The 19,619-nt window shown below is 34.7% G+C and overlaps 1 protein-coding gene across 10 annotated transcripts in view; it reads right to left on the reverse strand.

The window, feature by feature from the left end:
• The window catches only part of LOC144978007 (sodium- and chloride-dependent glycine transporter 1-like), a 102,744-nt gene that overhangs the window by 75,149 nt on the left and 7,976 nt on the right, over positions 1-19,619 (reverse strand). Inside the window, exons 1-2 of one of the 10 annotated variants that reach the window (XM_078923429.1) lie at positions 13,245-13,259; positions 6,021-6,524 (exon numbers count right to left, since the gene is read on the reverse strand). The exons of 1 other annotated variant lie outside the window; for it this stretch is intronic. In XM_078923429.1, the coding sequence (XP_078779555.1) occupies positions 6,021-6,146 (126 nt within the window). In that variant the 5' untranslated portion in view covers positions 6,147-6,524; positions 13,245-13,259. 8 more of the 10 variants (XM_078923427.1, XM_078923430.1, XM_078923423.1 and 5 more) reach the window with 8 other exon arrangements.

The raw sequence follows: 19,619 nt of genomic DNA on the forward strand, positions 1-19,619 counted from the left end.
ACTCGCCGGAGAAATAATTCATACGGGTGTCCGCCATTGCTCCGATAGTTTAGAGCCAGTGTTGCCAAGTTACCATGCGTCATTAGGAAGGAAGTGACGTTACGACTATTGAATCCTATTGGATACAACGGACCAACACACAAAACTTTGTGTAACCTTGGAACAATTTCTAGAATTTAGTGAGAACTGCTCATCATTTTAAAAAATGGCTGGCTAATAAAAACAATAACAACAAGCTGAGTGACGTCAATTTCATTCCTTCTATAGATAATAAAAATGATAACAGAATGAATACTTAGAGAAATGATAACAACCGAATACTTTTGAGAAAGGTCAGTGAAAACAGCCGTCGGTAAACAACATGTGCGCTAATACTAATTATCAACAGAATCACAATATAAAGCAGGACAACATTCAAAGTCGGGGCAAAAAATAGCACATGACGGAGATACTGACTCTGAAAATAGACATGACATTTCACAGCTCGGGCTCCATCGTCAGACCAGAGAGTGGAGTGGAATCCAAGCACTGTTCGTATCATTGTAGATTGAAAGAAGATACGGGGTGAAACAAGTGTTTGGTTCTTATTGGAATGCCATCCATCTAGACAATAATACGTAATAATAATAATAATAATGATAACAACGTGAAGGCAGTGCAGTAGTGTATTGCATCACCGAGATGTTTTGGAACAACAAATGACACCTGGTAGCCATGCTCATCCCCGTTAGTTTTGGTTCGAGCAACAACAACAACAACAAAAAATAATAACAATAACATATATCCAGGTCAAAGTGATATTAAGTTGCTAGAAACTGTGGACTGGGAAACAAAAACGAAGTAATAAACAAAAATGATTAGAACAGCTTAAAAAAACAACAAAAAAGAAAAGCAGAAGAAAAAAAAGAACAAAATACCAAAACACGTCTCTGGCTCAAAATCATTCTTCGGCCAACAACAAAAGAAAAAAACAAACAAAACAATGAAATCATAAATACATCACAATTTTTTTTAAAAATCAAATCGACAGCAAAAAAAAATTGTTTAAAAAAAATAAAAAAAAATAAAAAGAGCATTAAGATGGGTTATCGAACCAAAAAGGCAACTCCTCACCTTTGACCCGCACTCTCAAAAAACTCCCCAAAAAAACGCGTTTCTAAAATCACGGCCAGAAAACCAAAACATCAATCCTTGTCAAAAAGACTCAACAAATCCGTGACTTCCGAAGTCTCGGGTAAGACAGCTTTTGACAAAGGCGAAGGTCATTTTTAAACGCGCCGCTCAACATTTGAAGGACCAGGTTGTTTGGGTTTGTTTTTTTGTTTTGTTTTTTTTTCTTTCAAAGTACGACAGTACTTTCTCCAATAGTCACCGACTATCACAATCATGTGCGACTCCATTCCACCTGTACACAACACAAAGACTGAAGAAAGTCAGTTTCTATTTTTTAACATCGCCAGACAGGGCCTGGCGATTGCAAACCTACTTACTGATACTGAGTGACTATCGCGAAAATGGTAGGTTAGGTAGACCGCAGATACACCACCCTTCAATACAACCGTGAGTTAACTCCATCCAGCCAGCATTTTATCATTAGGAGAGATGTTGAATTCGGCAATGCAGAAAGACGGCAAAGAATGCACCTATTGCATTACACAATACGTAGGGGCACGCAGGCTCATGTTATTTTTATTTTTTTTTAACGCGCGTTACGTTGGAAAACCATTGTATTAACTATACGAGATGAAAAGAAAAATGGTGCTGCTTGGCTTGAAAATCGAAGGAAAAAAAAATAACGTTATGTAATACATAATATGTAAGCTTCAATTTATTGACCGAAGAGATATAATGAGCGTGGACGTTTCGGGTTTCCCCTCTATCAACAAAACACGATGAATGAAACACGTGCTTCATTATCCGTCTTCGTTCAATAAATCAAAGCTTACATTTCATTACTTATCGTTATTTATATAAACTTAAACCATAGAAAAGAGAAAGGTTAAGTACCCAGGGCAATCAATGCTTGAGTGGTATAAGTATAAGAAGTAAGTGAAGAGAAGGCGTGGGAGATAGATATATAGAGATAGATGGAGAGAGAGAGAGAGAGGGGGGGGGGAGGAGAGGGAAAGAGAGAGAGGGGGGGAAAGAGAGAGAGAGAGAGAGAGAGAGAGAGAGGGGGGGGGAGAGGGAGAGAGAGAGAGAGAGAGGGAGAGAGAGAGAGAGAAAGAGAGAGAGACAGCGAGATTTATTCTCTTCTTTAATTCGGGCAATGTTTCGTAAAGCAAAATGTTTTTTCAGACGACACGAACCAGATGTGAATTAGCAAGACTAAAAAGACACCATAATGAAGAGCAGAAGCAGAACTCCATCAAAAAAAGTCTAGATATCCAATAGCATTTATGTATTTTGATTCTTCCCAAGAAAGCAGCGAAAACTAACGCGAGAGGAGGGATGGGGGGGGGGGGGGGGGGGGTGTTTGTGTGAAGGATTGGGGGGGGGGTGAAGGCTTTGGGGTTGAAGAGATAAACAAATTTAAATGCCGCTGGTCATAACAACAAAGCTAATAATGATAGTGTAGTTATACCATGGCAACTTCGGTATAGATAGTATGCGCTTGGCCAAGAAGCTCACAACACTGCCATCCGGAAGAAAAGTATAACGGACCAACAACACAAAATACTCTGTGTAACCATGAACTTTTTCTACAGTCTGGATAAGAGCGTTAAGTGAGAGTTACTCATAAACGTGAATGGCAAAAAAACAAACAAACCAGTAACAAAGACCCGAGTGACGTCAACTTCATTTTTTTTTTTTAATGAGGAAAAGTTCGTGTCTTCCGCTGAACGCGTATTTTATCATTTTAAAAAAAACAAACAGCTGAGCTTTTATATAGCGCAATAACCACTAAACGTGCTCAAAACGCTTCACAGAGGTTCCATGACCAACAGCAACAACTTAACATGTAGGACGAGACATGACGCCTGTTAGGCGATATCACATCTCTTATCGACAGAGACAACGCTGTTAATGGCCAGGTACTCATTTTACACCTGAGAGAATATGAGTAAAGAGCCTTTTCCAAGGACTCAACTATGCGCCGAGCGAGGCTCGAACCCAGAACCTTCCGATCCGAAAGAGTGTCATACCACTAGACCACATAACCGCAAGGGAGCAACACGTCCTCATTAAGGTAAATACTGGTTGATTTTTTAATCAATTTTTTTTTTTAAATTACGCCCTTCCGCGACTGTATCATTGGGTACCGTCGCCTAGGCATTCAATGAAGGAATAATATAGATAATCCATCAAACAAGATGGTCTGATGTAAACAGGAATCACCCATGCTGTCTAAAGTCTAAAATGAGACTATATAGATAGTTCGAAGATGACGTCACTCAGGTCTTTGTTATTGTTTTTTGCCATCCGCGTTTATGAGTAATGCTCACAAAACTGTATTAACCCGACTATAAACGTTCAAGGATACACACAGTTTTGTGTGTTGGTCCGTTATACTTCCGGGTGGCAATGTTATCAGCTTCTTAGCCAAGCGCATACTATCTATTCGGGTATAAAATCAGTTACTTGCCGTAAACAATGTTGTCTCTGTCCGGATTTTTAAAATTTATTTTGGCGGTAAAAATTCTGTCTCACCTTCCTTCCTTCCTTGTAAGATATTGCTGTTGTATGCTTGCAAAGCGTTTTGAATACGCTTGGCGAATCTTGCTCAATCTAAAAAGATAGTATGCGCTTGGCTAAGAAGTTCATAACATTGCCATCCGGAAGTATAACGGACCAACACACAAAACTGTGTGTATCCATGAACGTTTATACTCGGGTTAATACAGTTCAGGGAGCATTACTCATAAACGCGGATGGCCAAAAACAATATCGAAGATCAGAGTGACGTCTTCTTCGTTTTCTCTATAAACTCTCGTTTTCTTGTGTTCATTTTTCACATCAGGATATTTTCATTCTTTTTTTTTTCTTCCTCCTAGATACTTCTTTTGTTTGGATGCTGCATCGATCGATAAGCTGGTGGAGAAGGCAGGCAAAGGCAAGACCGAGACACTCATCAGCATCTCTCGGCCAAAACAACCCACACCAATGCAATCAACAATAAAAATGTGTGACACAAGGCTGCCTGCCGCCGCCGCTACACCATGGGAAGACTTAGAACTTACCTCAACTAGGCGAATAAACAAATGAATTCACGACGGTGAGGAGAGAAGAAGACCAACAAAAAAAAATCGCAACAGACTTACTTTACAATGAGGCAACTCAAAATAATTTCATAACGCAAACCCTACTTAACTCTCTCCTTACTGGCCATTTTGAGCACATTAAGTGGATATCGCGCTATATAAAAGCTCAAGTTTTTGAAAAGAATGATTACCCATTCCAAATCGGTAACGACCCAATACAATGCAATGGTGCAATAGTAAAAGACTTTTTATTTTCATTTTGCTTCTCACTATATTGATTATTAAGACATCCCAACCTTTCTAGTACTTCTTATCTTAAATTATGATCTACATACTTTCTGGCCGCTGGTTATAAACTTATAAAAGAAGAAGAAGAAGAAAGAAGAAGAAGAAAGAAGAGGAGGAAGAGGAGGAAGAAGAGGAGGAGGACCTTCACGAGATATCAAAAGAGAACATTAAAAAACAAAAAAAAAGACTACTGGGCAGTTAATTTACAGCCCATAAAATGCTTCAGCGATAAACTCGCTGACCTGTTGTTGACTAAACCGGATATTATCATAATCATAAATTGTTTTGGATCATCTAGGACATTACATATAAACATACATAGATAAATACACACACACATACATACACACACATACATATATACAGACATACATATATGCATTATATTATCTTAAAACACCAGGGGTCAGGCGCGGCCTGCATAATAAATTACGTGAATACCATTAGGCAAAAAGTAATATGTCAAATGAATCAATTATTCTCAAGGGATTTTTACTGCTGAACTTGCTCTTCCTCCAATGCGAAGATTGTTTTCATCCAAGGGCGACACGTTCGTTAAAACTAAAACTATATAAGATCTACCTATTGCAAAACCTTATAAAAATTAGATAATAAAAATGGACAGAGGAACTGACGTTGGCAATAATATTTTGCTTTACCAAATGAATGAATAACTGAATGAATGAGTGAATGAATTTTAAAAATAAAATAAAATAATAATAATAATAATAATAATAATAATAATAATAATAATAATAATAATAATAATAATAATAATAATATAATAATAATAATAATAATAATAATAATAATAATAATAATAACAATAATAATAACAATAATAATAATAATAAAAGCTGGATTTGATGTATCTGGCAAAAGTACTAGCGTCGTATCCAAAAGGTAGCGAGCAATAGCTATTTCGCATAATTAACACAATAGAAAAGGGGATGGAAAGTATTGGTTCTGAATGACTAATTTTCCGTCATTGTAACAAGTAAGTAATCCATTTATAAAAATTAATTTGAACAATAACAAACAAACAAAAATAAAATAAATAAATAATAAATAAATAAAAGCATGGCATCGTGAACTTGACAAAGAGTGAGAAGATAATATTTCAACCACTACCAGACCTCCTACTTCTACGTACGAGAAATTCGTAAAATTACGAAATTTCGGATACAATATCAAATAGATAATAATGTGAAATTGAATGTAAGCTTCAATTTAATAACAAAAACATATCAAATGAACGTTTCGGGATTCCCCTTTATCAACATAACAGGATGAATGAAACACCACAGATAAACCAGATGTGGTCGTGGCGTAGTGAACTGTAGCGTTTTGTTTCATACATCCTATTTTGTTGATAAAGGGGAAACCCGAAACAATCCACATTATCTCTTTTCGTATATTAATTAAATCGAAGCTTACATTCATTCAATCTCGCATTGTTATTTATTAAATTTACTACTAGTAGGAAAAAATTCTGCACAAGACATTGTGGTTTAATAAATAGATAAATACCTCTTGATCGCCATCCAACATTAGGGGTACCACGGACGGGTCCACGACACGCCCCGTATCACCACTCTTCCTACGATGAGCGGCAGCCCTGGACTCAGGCAGTGATGCGACTGTGCCTATCTCCATGGTTAATTTGTACTATAACCAATTTCAACAAAAAAAAGTCTTCTTCTGTTCCTAACGTTCAAACACTGTACGTTTTAAAAATATCTTTTTGAAAACCCCAACAAAATTTAAATTGAATCGTGAACACATCCAATCCAAAGAATCAAAATGTAAATCATCCGAGAGACAGCAGCAGCTGGTTTATCAACATCAACATTATCATTAATATCATCCGTGCGAAAGTCACACCGTTGGAAAAATCATTTTAATTGTAAAGTATTGAACATACGTCACGGATTTCAAGATTATCCAAAGACACAACAATGTAGTGAACAATTGTAGTAGTTGTTATAATAAGAATATCCTTTATCTAACTCACACTTTAAACTAAAATTGGATCTGATGAAAAACAAATTATATATATTTACATACATTCACACACACACACACACACACACACACACACACACACACACACACACACACAGGGTTGCCGATTGAGGAAGAAAAAAACCTTAAAACTTTTACTCCAAACACACACACACTATCTACCGATCCCTATCTGAACACTGAACTCCAGCTAAAAGACAAGACGTCCTCACACTTGACTGGAAGGTATACTGAGGATTTTTTAACAACATCGAACTCCGTAACTATACTCAAAATCGGCAACCTTGTAGATTATATATATTATATATATATATATATATATATATATATATATATATATATATATATACACACACACACACCTATATGAACATAAAACCCAAACAAATCAATATTATTCCAGTTAAAACAAAATTCAAATCCACACTAGATTAGATAGATAGATACAAAATAATCTGATAGGTCTCTTATGAAGTTCGGACCCACGATATGGAATGATCTCCCTTCGTCTGTAAGATTTTCAAGCTCTATAGATATTTTCAAAAAACACACACACACACAAAACAAAACAAAAACAAAACAAAAAAAAAATATTTTCACTTGATACGCGATTGATTTTTTGTTTTCAATGTAGATATCTAGTCTTTCATGTGTCTTATGTATTGATGTTTTAAACGCCTTTTTTGTGCTCTTATTGTTTAGATATTTTAGATATGGTTGATTCGATCTCGCAGTGTCATTGTATCCCGTTGTAAATAATATCTTGTTTTTTTTTTGTTTTTTTTTTTTGTTGTTTTGTTTTAGCGCCTTGGGGTTTCGACGGAAGGCGCTTTAGAAATATGCTTAACAAAATTATAATTATTATCATTATTTATTATTATTATTATTATTATTATTATTATTATTATTATTATTATTATTATTATTATTATTATTATTATTATTATTATTATTATTATTATTATTTATTACTATCATAAATAAAATATTATAAATCAATCGGATTAAATTACAATTACAAATCTAACGGCATTTGATTGGGGGTTTTTGTTTTTGTGTCAATGATGCCAAGCGATTAAAATCTATAAAACGAATATGTATATTTAACGAACAATTCACACTTAAATTAAGTGACTGAATAAGAATTAAGAATCACAAGAATGTTTGTGTTTGTTCCGAAATACAAGATAAAGGTACAATACAATACAAGATCCACAACAGCAGAAACGGTACCGATCCCAAGCGAGACGTTCTCCAAACTAATCACCACGACCAAAATGATAATCGGGCTAAATCGCAAAGCACTGGCTGCTACTGACTGGAACTGGAATTGTGCGTGGGATTATCGCTTAATCTAATCCACGATCAAACAACGGAGATTATTCTATTATCTAGGCACACGTGAACGCCGCAATGGATTTTTTTCTTCTCTTTTAAATAACTTTGCCAAGTTAAATGAAGCGTAATAATAAGTAAATACGCACAGGGCAGACATGTAGTTCTGTTTGAATCGCACGTAATAATAATAATAATAATGCCATTATCATGTTTCAACTTCATTGACGACAACGTCATTACGGCCAAACAAATTCTGTGCCAGGTTATTTCATCATCTACCTGCTGTCCATTTGCAACTAGCGCAGGTGATTGTGTTTTTGTTTTTAACCGTACACGTGACAAGGTCATTTTTAATCCAATTCAGATTCAGATAATTCGTTTTAACTTAAATGTTTTTTTTTAAAACAAAAACAAAAAATAATAAATAAATAAATAAATAAAGGGGGTGGGGATATAGATAGTACGAAATTGACGTCACTCAGGTCTTTGTTATTGCTTTTTTGCCTTCCGTGTTTACGAGTAATTCTCACTAAACTGTTTTAACCAGACTATAAACGTTTAAGGTCACACATAGTTTTTTGTGTTGGCCCGTAATACTTCCGGATGGCAATGGTGTGTGCTTCTTAGCCAAGCGCATACTATCTATAAGTTTCTATGATTTTTTAAAAGTAAGACGATGGACGTTGGGAGCAGTTTCTCCGTACCTCGTTTAGGACTTTACCCCGAAAGAGTATATTATCCAGTTATAGAAGCGCAAGGTTCACCGCCAATAGGGACCGACTCAAATACTAACAACACACAACATGACAACAACAACAACAACAAATAAAGAAAAAATAAGCAGCAACAGTAGCAACATATTGCGTTCTGCAACCATAAAGCTATGCTGACATTCTATGAAGAAAGAAAGAAAAGAAGAAGAAAAAAAAAAACAAAAAAAACAAACACAAAACGCGAATTTTAAAATTTAGGCCAGAAAACTCATTCTACATAATTTTTTTTTTTCGATGACTACGAAGTTACTAGTGTGCATCTGTGTAAGCGTGACTACGACTATTGTATTGTTATAAATGTGTAACCAAATGACAAATTGCCACTTTTTTGAGGACAATAAAGATTTATTATTATTATTATTATTATTATTATTATTATTATTATTATTATTATTATTATTATTATTATTATTATTATTATTATATCGATCGATCAAAATGACCTTCATCTTGGGGGCAAAACGCTCAAACCTGGGACTTCGCATGTTCCAGGTTTGAGAGCTTTTATTTTTTTATTTTTGTTTTGTTTTTTTTTTTTTTTCTTTTTTCCCCAAGACGAGGGTCATTTGAATCGACCGATGCTTGAAGTGAAGGAAGGGCTTTCTGACCAAAATATTTTGATACGAGCTGCTGTTGTATTTTTGTTCTCCGAGTACGACACACAGCAGCGTTAACCCCGAAGACAAGGTTTTGGACATTTACCGCTCTCTGACAGCACGAACTGCCTGTAGGGTTACACGACAAACGGCGGCAATGTCAACCATAAAACACTTTTTTTTTAAATTTTCATTTGGTAAATATTATATTTATTGATGTTAAGACGTCCCAAAAACTTGCTAGGACGTACGTCTTAAAAAACTCCCAAAACTTGAGGGACGTCTTTAAAACGTCCCAAAACTTGCTAGGACGTCTTAAAAACTTCTCAAAACTTGCTAGGACGTCTTAAAAACTTCTCAAGACTTGCTAGGACGTCTTAAAAACTTCTCAAGACTTGCTAGGACGTCTTAAAAACGTCCCAAAACTTGTTAGGACATCTTAAAAACATCCCAAAACTTTCTAGGACGTCTTAAAACTCGGGACTTCTGGTCTTAAATGAACGAATTTCTGGACACCAGTCGCAAGCTGCTTTCACGTTGAAAGTTGATGATGTTATTATTTTCAACCAAAATACGTTTTGTAGCATATGCACCACTATTCTGCGGTACTCCGGAAAAAACCCATATTTTAAGATTTGGTCATCCTTCAAATATCAATCGATTTAAATGACCCTTCGTCTTGGCAAAAAAATTCTCAAACCTGGGACTCATCTTGGCAAAATACTCTCAAAACTGGGTCATCGAGTCCCAGGTTTGAGAAATGTTTGCCAAGACGAGGAGTCATTTAAACCGATTGATATTTGAAGGACGAGTTTTCTGGCCAAATCTTAAAATATGGGTTATTCCAGAGTACGCAAGGTAGTATTATTATTCTATCCTTCTAGCAAACAATGACAGAGGGTCCAAGTACGTATTTCATCATCACCCCAGTAGTAACTGCTAATCCCTCGACACGACACGGATCCCCGACGCCTGCCTTCATGGTGTATGACTGTACGACGTTATGACAATCGATAAATCAATGAACTAAATAACCTACATACCAACCCACCCAACCTGGGAAAATCGATAGCATAATGTACCATAGCACACAATCGGTCAATACCGATCTTTTCATAAACGCTATGGATAGCATTATCTTTCTTTTAGGTATTCACTGACGTCAGAGTTAATGACGCAACTCATTCGTTTTGTTTGGGTTTTGTTTTTTAACCTAACGCAAACGTGAACCCCACACGAACTCAACAAACAAAACAAAAACAAAGGAAATGTTTTTAAAAGGTCAAATAATCGCTAAATAAATCACTCTGGATTCCTATAATATGACGGACAAATAAATACTATATCGACAGATGGATAGATATCTGGATAATTGTTGTTTTGTGCGCGCGGTTTGTTTATTTATTTATTTTCGCTTTTTTATTTTAATTATAATAATAATAATAATAATAATAATAAATAATAATAATAATAATAATAATAATAATAATAACAACAACAACAAAAATATTAATAATAATAATATTAATAATAATAATAATAATAATAATAATAATAATAATAATAATAATAATAATAATAATAATAATAATAAAAGAAGAAGAAGAAGAAGAAGAAGAAGAAGAAGAAGAAGAAGAAGAAGAAGAAGAAGAAGAAGAAGAAGAAGAAGAAGAAGAGGAGGAGGAGGAAGAAGAAGAAGAATAACAACATTGTTATTGTTGTAGTAAAGCAATACCTAACCCTGAAGCTGATCCTCGTTGCTAAATGAGTCACATATGAAGTAGAAATAAACCAAAGCAAAAGCAGAAGGCTAGGTTAACAAAACTTTGTGAATTTAAGCCATTTTTAGATGTAAATATTCTAAAGCTATTACTATTACTTAACATGTGTCCTGAATTACAATGTAATGTAATAGGGAATGAGATTAGCGGAAGAGTAGCGTCCCTTGAATGGACGTCACCTTACAGAGAGAACGTCAATTTGGTTTTGAAGTGTCTCAAGCCGCTTCCACCGGAAGCGAGGACGAGAGACGCATGCGCACAACCAACATGACGTTCTCTCACTAATAACTTTTCCGCCTTTCCAATCAAGGGACGCTACTCTTCCGCTAATCTCATTCCCTATTAATAGTGAGCGTTGATGAGAATACATATACACATAATATGAACAATAGCCAGTTGAATAAAAGGTGTCGGAAGTGATAACGAAACGATGAGCGAGGCGATAACATTTTTGAAAAATTTATAGAATGAGCACGCATTTCCTCAAGCAAGGAAAACAAATGCGCAGATCTAAGCCACGTTCGGAGAATATCTCCTGAAAAAAATTATAAACATTTGAATAAACAATTTAATTTATCTTTATTTTTTTAAGGGGGGGGGGGGGGGGGGGGGGGAAGGAAAGTTACGTCACGAAGCGATTTCAAGAGAAAATATCAACGTGTCAATATAACCAATGTAATGGTTTTCTTTTGTGGCTAAAGACTTGTCTTTTGAGGCCAATTTTTTTGGTCAGTGCCAGGCTATAGTTAACGATGGCTACGCTATGAGTGAAGGAAGGCTTCGAGAAAGATAGTACGCACTTGGCTAAAAAGCGCACAACATTGCCATCCGGAAGTATGACGGGCCAACACACAAAACTATGTGGAACCATGAACTTTTATAGTCTGGTTAATACAGTTTAGTGAGAACTACTCATAAACGAGGATGGCGACAAAAAAAAAACAATAACAAAGACCTGAGTGACGTCAACTTCATACCATCTATAAAGGTTTTTGGGTTGCAATCCGTAGATGCACGCTGCAAATCCTAACCAAATAAAGCCTACGTGTGACGTAAACACAGCACGTATATACGTATACGTAGACCATAATAAACACACACACACACACACACACACACACGATCGTGTTGGCGTCATGTGTTCACGAAGCATCTAATATTATAACAACATACGAGTGTAATGTGTATAGGTTTAGGGAGATTTCATATAGATAAACAATATCTATTTAAGCTGGATATGAATATGATCATAAAACGGTCACACCATCCTGTCGCAGTCTTTAAAAATAATTTATATATATATATAGATATATAGATAAAATGTTTCTTTTAAAAAAAAAAAAAACAGTAAAAGCTAACAAACAAGACAAATGTAGGCTTCGTAAGATAGTAATAGCGATAACCACAATACTAGCAATAACAATAATAATAAAATAATAATAATAATAATAATAATAATAATAATAATAATAATAATAATGATGATGATGATGATGATGATGATGATGATGATGATGATGATGATGATGATGAATAATAATAATAATAATAATAATAATAATATAATAATAATATAATAAATAATAATAATAATAATATAATAATAATAATAATAATAATAATAATAATAATAATAATAATAATAATAATAATAATAATAATATAATAATAATAATAGTAATAGTAATAATAATAATAATAATAATAATAATAATAATAATAGTAATTAATAATAATAATAATAATAATAATAATAATAATAATAATAATAATAATAATAATAATAATAATAATAATAATAATAATAATAATAGTAATAGTAAATAATAGTAATAATATAATAATAATAATTAATAATAATAATAATAATAATATATAATAATAATAATAATAATAATAATAATAATAATAATAATAATAATAATAATAATAGTAATATATAATATAATATAATAATAATAATAATAATAATAATAATAATAATATAAATATAATAATAATAATAATAATAAAATAAATATAGTAATAATAATAATAATAATAATAATAGATCTCTTGTATCTAATTAAAAAAAAAAAAGAAATTAATGAATAAATAAATAAATAAATAAATTCCATGATAAAATTTATTTAAAAAATACGAATCCAGGAAAGCATTATAACTAAGCTATCTATACTCTGTACTCTAGACTAAAACCCCACAATTCCATTCATCACCAAATCCTATCTAAAACAAACAAACGGTTATGTTTTACTCAGGACTTCATATAGATGTCACTGGTTTTACTACATCCGATCCCCACACTCACGCTGACAAAAGACAGGCAGGAGGAATGACAGTGGCACGCGGTACGTGCCACAGACGAGGGAGTCCTGTATTCTCTATGGTACGCACCTATAGACAAAAGAGTCTCTGGACACCGATTCTGTACGCAGATGCCACCCACCACCACTGCCGCCGCCGCCAAAAATAAATCAAAATCAAAGCCACAGACTGCCCCCCCCCCCCCCCCCCCCCCCCCCCCCCCCGACACACACACACAATTTCCACCACATATTTGATCATTGTTGTTGCTCACGGTCATAATTGGAAAACTAATAATAATTAATAATAATAATAATAATAATAATAATAATAATAATAATAATAATAATAATATAATAATAATAATAATAATAATAATAATATAATAATAAATAATAAATAGTAATATATAATAATAATAATAATAATAATATAATAATAATAATAATAATAATAATAATAATAATAATAATAATAATAATAAAATAATAATAATAATAATAATAATAATAATAATAATAATAATAATAATAATAATAATAATAATAATAATAATAATAATAATAATAATAATAATAATAATAATAATAATAATAATGAACAAAATTAATTTTAAAATCCCGAAACAAACATAAATATCACAATTCCTTCCCCTGAATAAAATTCGAGTCTAACATAAAAAGTCTCTCTAAAACGGTAATCACAGCTCCTAGTCTGTGGTCCGGATAGCCCAGGCAGTAGGCTGTCATCTGCATTTTTTTTTCCAAATTGGGACCTACAATTTGCCCAAAAACCCCCCCAAAATTTGCCAAGAAATTTGCCAAAAAGACCAAAATTTGCCCAAAGATTTGCCGAGGATAACTAAGCGTTTCAGTAAAAATTAACACGCGATACAGAAAAAAAAATATATAAAAGATTTACTTGACTTGAGAAATGAAATGACTGTGAATAGCATTGTTACAAAGATTTTAAAGGATCATTATCCGTAGAGAGTAACTTCCCATGGTTTGGGCCCAGGCAAAGCTGCAGCATTTCTCAAGTTTCGCACCTATTTTTTTTTCGTTATTTTGTTTTCGCCTCTTTTTTTTCCCCAAAATTTGCCACGCGATTTGCCAAATTTCCCTAAATTTGCCAATTTTGGGAAATTTGCCAAAATTTGCGGATCGCCCTGATATTTGCGGCCGCAAAAAATGCAGATGACAGAGTAGGGTACAAAGACACCCTGGATGAAGCCCAAACCCCCTCCCTTATCACCCAGCAGTGATCGGGCAGCTGGGTCTATTAGATCTGGGCGAAAATTACTTCGCGACAGACACGAAAAAAAACAAGGGAAAAAAGTAAGCAATTCGTAGCTGAATTCTCATCTCTCTCTCTCTCTCTCTCTCTCTCTCTCTCTCTCTCTCTCTCTCTCTCTCTCTCTCTCTCTCTCTCTCTCTCTCTCTCTCTCTCTCTCTATCTCTATCTCTGTGTGTGTGTGTGTATGTGTGTTAACTGACACTTGAATTTTACTTCCTTGACAAAACAGCATCCTTGTTTAGGCAAGTGGAAGGCGTAAGACAAAATAAATATAGGGAATGAGATTAGCGGAAGAGTAGTGTCCCTTGATTGGACGTCACCCATAGTCTGTGACGTCACCGGCGGAAAAGTTATTATTAGAGAGAGAACGTCATGTTGGTTGTGCGCATGCGTCTCTCGTCCTCGAAGTAGGTATAACATACTGAAGTCCGTCGGAAAAGTCATTAGAGAGAGAACGTCATGTTGGTTGTGCGCATGCGTCTCTCGTCCTCGAGGTAGGTATAACATACTGAACTCCGTAAATATACGGAAAATTGGCAACCTTGCTACTATTTTACGTCCCACCAAAAAAATAACAAAAAAGTAAACCGGAAGCAGTGCGTCGTTGCCCGCTCTCGTCTCTAACTTGTTATGAATGGGACAAGGGGACTGGAGCAGGCAGAAGACAAACGCATTGAGTTGCGGTGACCCAAGGTAGTGGATGTGTAAATGAATGTACAATGACGCAACTATTAGTATTTGCTTACTGTGATTTATTAGCCTCGCCATGCATTGGCTTCCTCCTCCAATACTGTCATCATTCCCCTCTGCCTCTAGTGTATTATGTGTCTGTTTTCCGTGTGTGTGTGTGTGTGTGTGTGTGTGTGTGTGTGTTAGTGAGACAGAGAGAGACAGAGAGAGAGAGAGAGAAAGAGAGAGAGAGAGAGAGAGAGAGAGAGAGAGAGAGAGAGAGAGAGAGAGAGAGAGAGAGAGAGAGAGAGAGAGAGAGAGAGAGAGAGAGAGAGAAAGCAAGCAAGCAAGAATGAATGAATGAATGAATGAATACAGTAATTATTGTCGCTAAAAATACATGTTATACATACATCGTTTATACATCAAGAAAAAAGATTTGAAAACTAAAAAAAATTAAAAAAAATATCATTCACTTTCAATAAAATTGAAAATTATCTTAAGGGATTATTTCAAGCGAAGGCGGGAATAATCCAGGCGTTAGGTGCAGCGCAAAGTAAGCTAGGTCGAGGCTCAGTTACACAGGAGTCTTGTGGGGCGAGGTGACTTGCATCAAGTCACTCAGCGAGACGGAGCTAGGAGCTATCTGTGCAAAGCAGAACCCCTTTAAAAACAAAACAAACAAACAACAAACAAAAAACCCCAATAAAAACAACACACAAAACAAATCAAAACCCGCATTTAGAGAACAATAACTATGGCCGCTTCAGGCACCCCCAAACTCGAATTTCGTATCAACTAACATTAACAAGTTACCGATTACGACCATAACCAACAGCGATCGACGTGGAAAAAAACGTGGAAAATCTGTGCTCAGAGCATTGATTTAATTTATTGGACATCTTCTTCCGTTTTCTTCCGCGTCGTCCGTCCGTCGATCGCTGTAGGTTGGTTGGGAAAGTAACCGTTAACTTGTTATTGAAGTTCTTCAACAGGCTAACAATCAAGGGGTGTGGTGTGGTGGGCCTTTCGTATATCCCTCATAATACCCAATGTAGTCATACCGTTATACCATGCAATCAATCTCACCGCAATGCTCTCTCGCTGTCTCTCTCTCTCTCTCACACACACACACACACACGTGACGAGCAGACCCACACAAGTCGTAAACACATAGCACATACACCCGTATCAATACAAACAGTCGGATTAGCCCCAGTCCAATCCTCGATAATACTGCTTGAACTGGAGCCAAAAAGGTCTGATAAACACAACGTTATAATCTTGTGTTTTTTTTTTGTTGTTCGTTCGTTTTTTTTTTTTTTTTGTTGTTTTTTTTTTTTGGGGGGGGGGTTAAATACCTTTATTTTATAACGTCGCGCACGAATATTGATTGGTTTTTCAAACAAACAACGAGACAACAAAAAACTAGGTGTGAAATCTATGATGAGTGAGAATAAAAACAATTTAACTTGTGAGCTTGATGAGATGACATTTTTTTCTTACACTACACGAAGACAAGACCACGAAAATGAGTTCGCATAACGTACATCAAATCACAGCCAAAAAAAAAAAAAAAAAAAAAACAACAAATAAACCAAATAAAAAACAACCAAAGAAAACAATAAAAACAGCGGAAAAATACTTTCAAATGCGGTCATGATTTCGCTTCAATAACGAATTGGTGTGTCAGTGTCAATAGAAAGTTTAGCATCGAACGATAAACAGCCACGGTTACTGGCACATAACAATTGAACATTAATTGCAGTACCTATATACCAAGAATGTAAACAAACAAAATAAATAACAACACATCGGTTACGAGTTGGTGGGGCAGAAGGCAATAGTCTTCAACAGTCATAACGTCACTTCCTTCCTAATGACGCATGGTAACTTAGTAACACTGGCTCTAAACTATCGGAACAATGGCGGACGCCGTATGAAATATTTCTCCGGCGAGCTTAAACGCGTATCCAGAGGGAAAAAAAACCCCATCAATTTGATCATGTTTTGACTTTTACACATTCTGATCACAAGGCATATGAAAAGGGAATGAAAAGTTCTAGCCAGCATGAAGAATAAAAAGTAATGATTTTCTTTGTTTAGAACCAAGATGGCCGCCGTTGCCGGGCGCGTGACATCAGACTACTGAATCCAACTGTTGCTATATATGCGCTCAGTTCTAAATCTCACACCAGCCGGATATAACGTACCAACACACAAAACTATCTGTAACATTTAACGCTTATAGTCTAGTTATATAATTTAGTGAGAACTACTCATAAACTGGCTCGTTAAAAAGACAATATCAAAGAGCCGAGTGACGTCACTTTAATTCGTTCTATACTTATACGTGTACAAGAAGTTTGCTGGTGTGACCTCATCCGCTGAACTACGACTGACTGAATGACTACTATTGTTATGTCCCTTAGTGCTAAATCATAAATTGAAATATCGATATATCAACTATAATGGGGCTAAGACCATGCGACCGCCAATCAAAAGATGCCGAGAGGATATTGAACACGACATGGTCAAATTCTTACAAGCTTAAAATGAAATATTGATTAAATGGCGTTTTAGCCTTCTTTTTTTTTTTTTTTCAACTTGAGAATTTATATATATAATTGTGCTCGAGAGTACCTATATATATATAATTTGCAGTAATAGACACCCAATATTTTTTTCTCTTACCAATATATTATTGTACCAGAAAAGGAACGTGGGCCGCTTATATTATATATATATATATATATATATATATATATATATATATATATATATATATATATATATATATATATATATGCTTGTATTTCATAACCACAGGCTGTTTCCTGTAACAACAACAACAATAATAATAAATGATAACAATGATAATGCACAATAAGAAGTGAGAACCAGTGAGGAACTATTGAACCATGACATCATTGCACCGACACTGACAGCTAACATTATCTCGTAAAGCCGGTTTCCCACAGGGTCCACAATACAAATACAAGGGTGTTGGGACACGTTTTCCGTTTTACTACTACATACTTTCATTCATTGACAAAAATTTCTCTCTCCCGCGTTTCTAACCCTCTCCTCTCTCTCACACTACACTTATCGGTCTGGCGACAAAAGACCCGACTCATATCAACATCAGCACCAATTGACAATCCCCTACACAACAACCACTCCTACAAATCCCATTTTCTCATTTGCAAACATGAAAAAATGAAAGAGAAAAAGAAAAAGAAAAGAAATTTATCTATTTTTTTTTTAATGTCGATAATATTGCACAGGAAATGTTGATTACACGCACAGAAAAGTAAAAGTAAAATTTATGTTGCGTTGTAGAATTTAAATGATAAGCGAATTAGAGGTAGAACCCGTAAGATCAACACAACAGTTGATAAGACCGCATAAGCGTGGCCACCATTAATGTGCTGAATGGTGTATAAATAAACGTCTGCGTTCCCGCCACGTGACTCTACCCTTTTCTGATAGGTCAATAGAATAATATCATAGGCTAACGTTTTTTTTTTTTTTAATATATTTCTATTTTATACTTTTGAATTATTTTTTTAAAAGTCACTCAATTTTACGACATTCAGCACCCTAACTGACGGGCGAGATAGAGGGTATAGGTTAACCAAATGTAACTGTTTTTACCGGATAAATAAACGTCATCATCATGTGACTTCTCCCGAATTTGCATTGAGTAATGGCATACGACTATTTCAACACCATAATTTGCGTTTTTAACATGTTGGAAGATGTATTATTTAAGTTTAAGGACGGGTCACCGTAGCCCTCATAATATTATCACGGTTATGAACACGGAAGGATCACTAGGTGGCAATTACACGAATGACACAACAAACAAAACTGAAAGTAATGAACGACCAAAACCACCGACGTATGTGTGTACATATTATTACAAATAACGACTCATTATGTTTGCAAGCGAGGTGTAAAATTATACATAGCAATATTTTATTTTTAATACAAAAAATACTGGTATCTATCTCTACATACTTCGTCAAGCTTATAATTGACGAGGGAATGGATGATGCAATAGCCTCTAACAGGATATGCTATGAACGACAATTATTTTTATAATAATATGGTTAAACAAGTTCGTACAGGGAATCGTCACGATTTCGATTGTCCAATTGTTAATATGAATGATAGTATATATATACTATATATCCGGTTAGGAGGAACAACAATTATACGGGGGAAGGGGGGGGGGGGGCTTACTACTACTACTACTACTACTACTACTACTACTAATAATAATAATAATAATAATAATAATAATAAAACGCCTTCATCCAATGATCGCAGACAAACACAACT

Source organism: Berghia stephanieae, chromosome 8, assembly GCF_034508935.2.
Source record: "Berghia stephanieae isolate SIO BIC M18660-M18661 chromosome 8, UCSD_Bste_1.3, whole genome shotgun sequence".
In the NCBI taxonomy this organism is placed as follows: domain Eukaryota; kingdom Metazoa; phylum Mollusca; class Gastropoda; order Nudibranchia; family Aeolidiidae; genus Berghia; species Berghia stephanieae.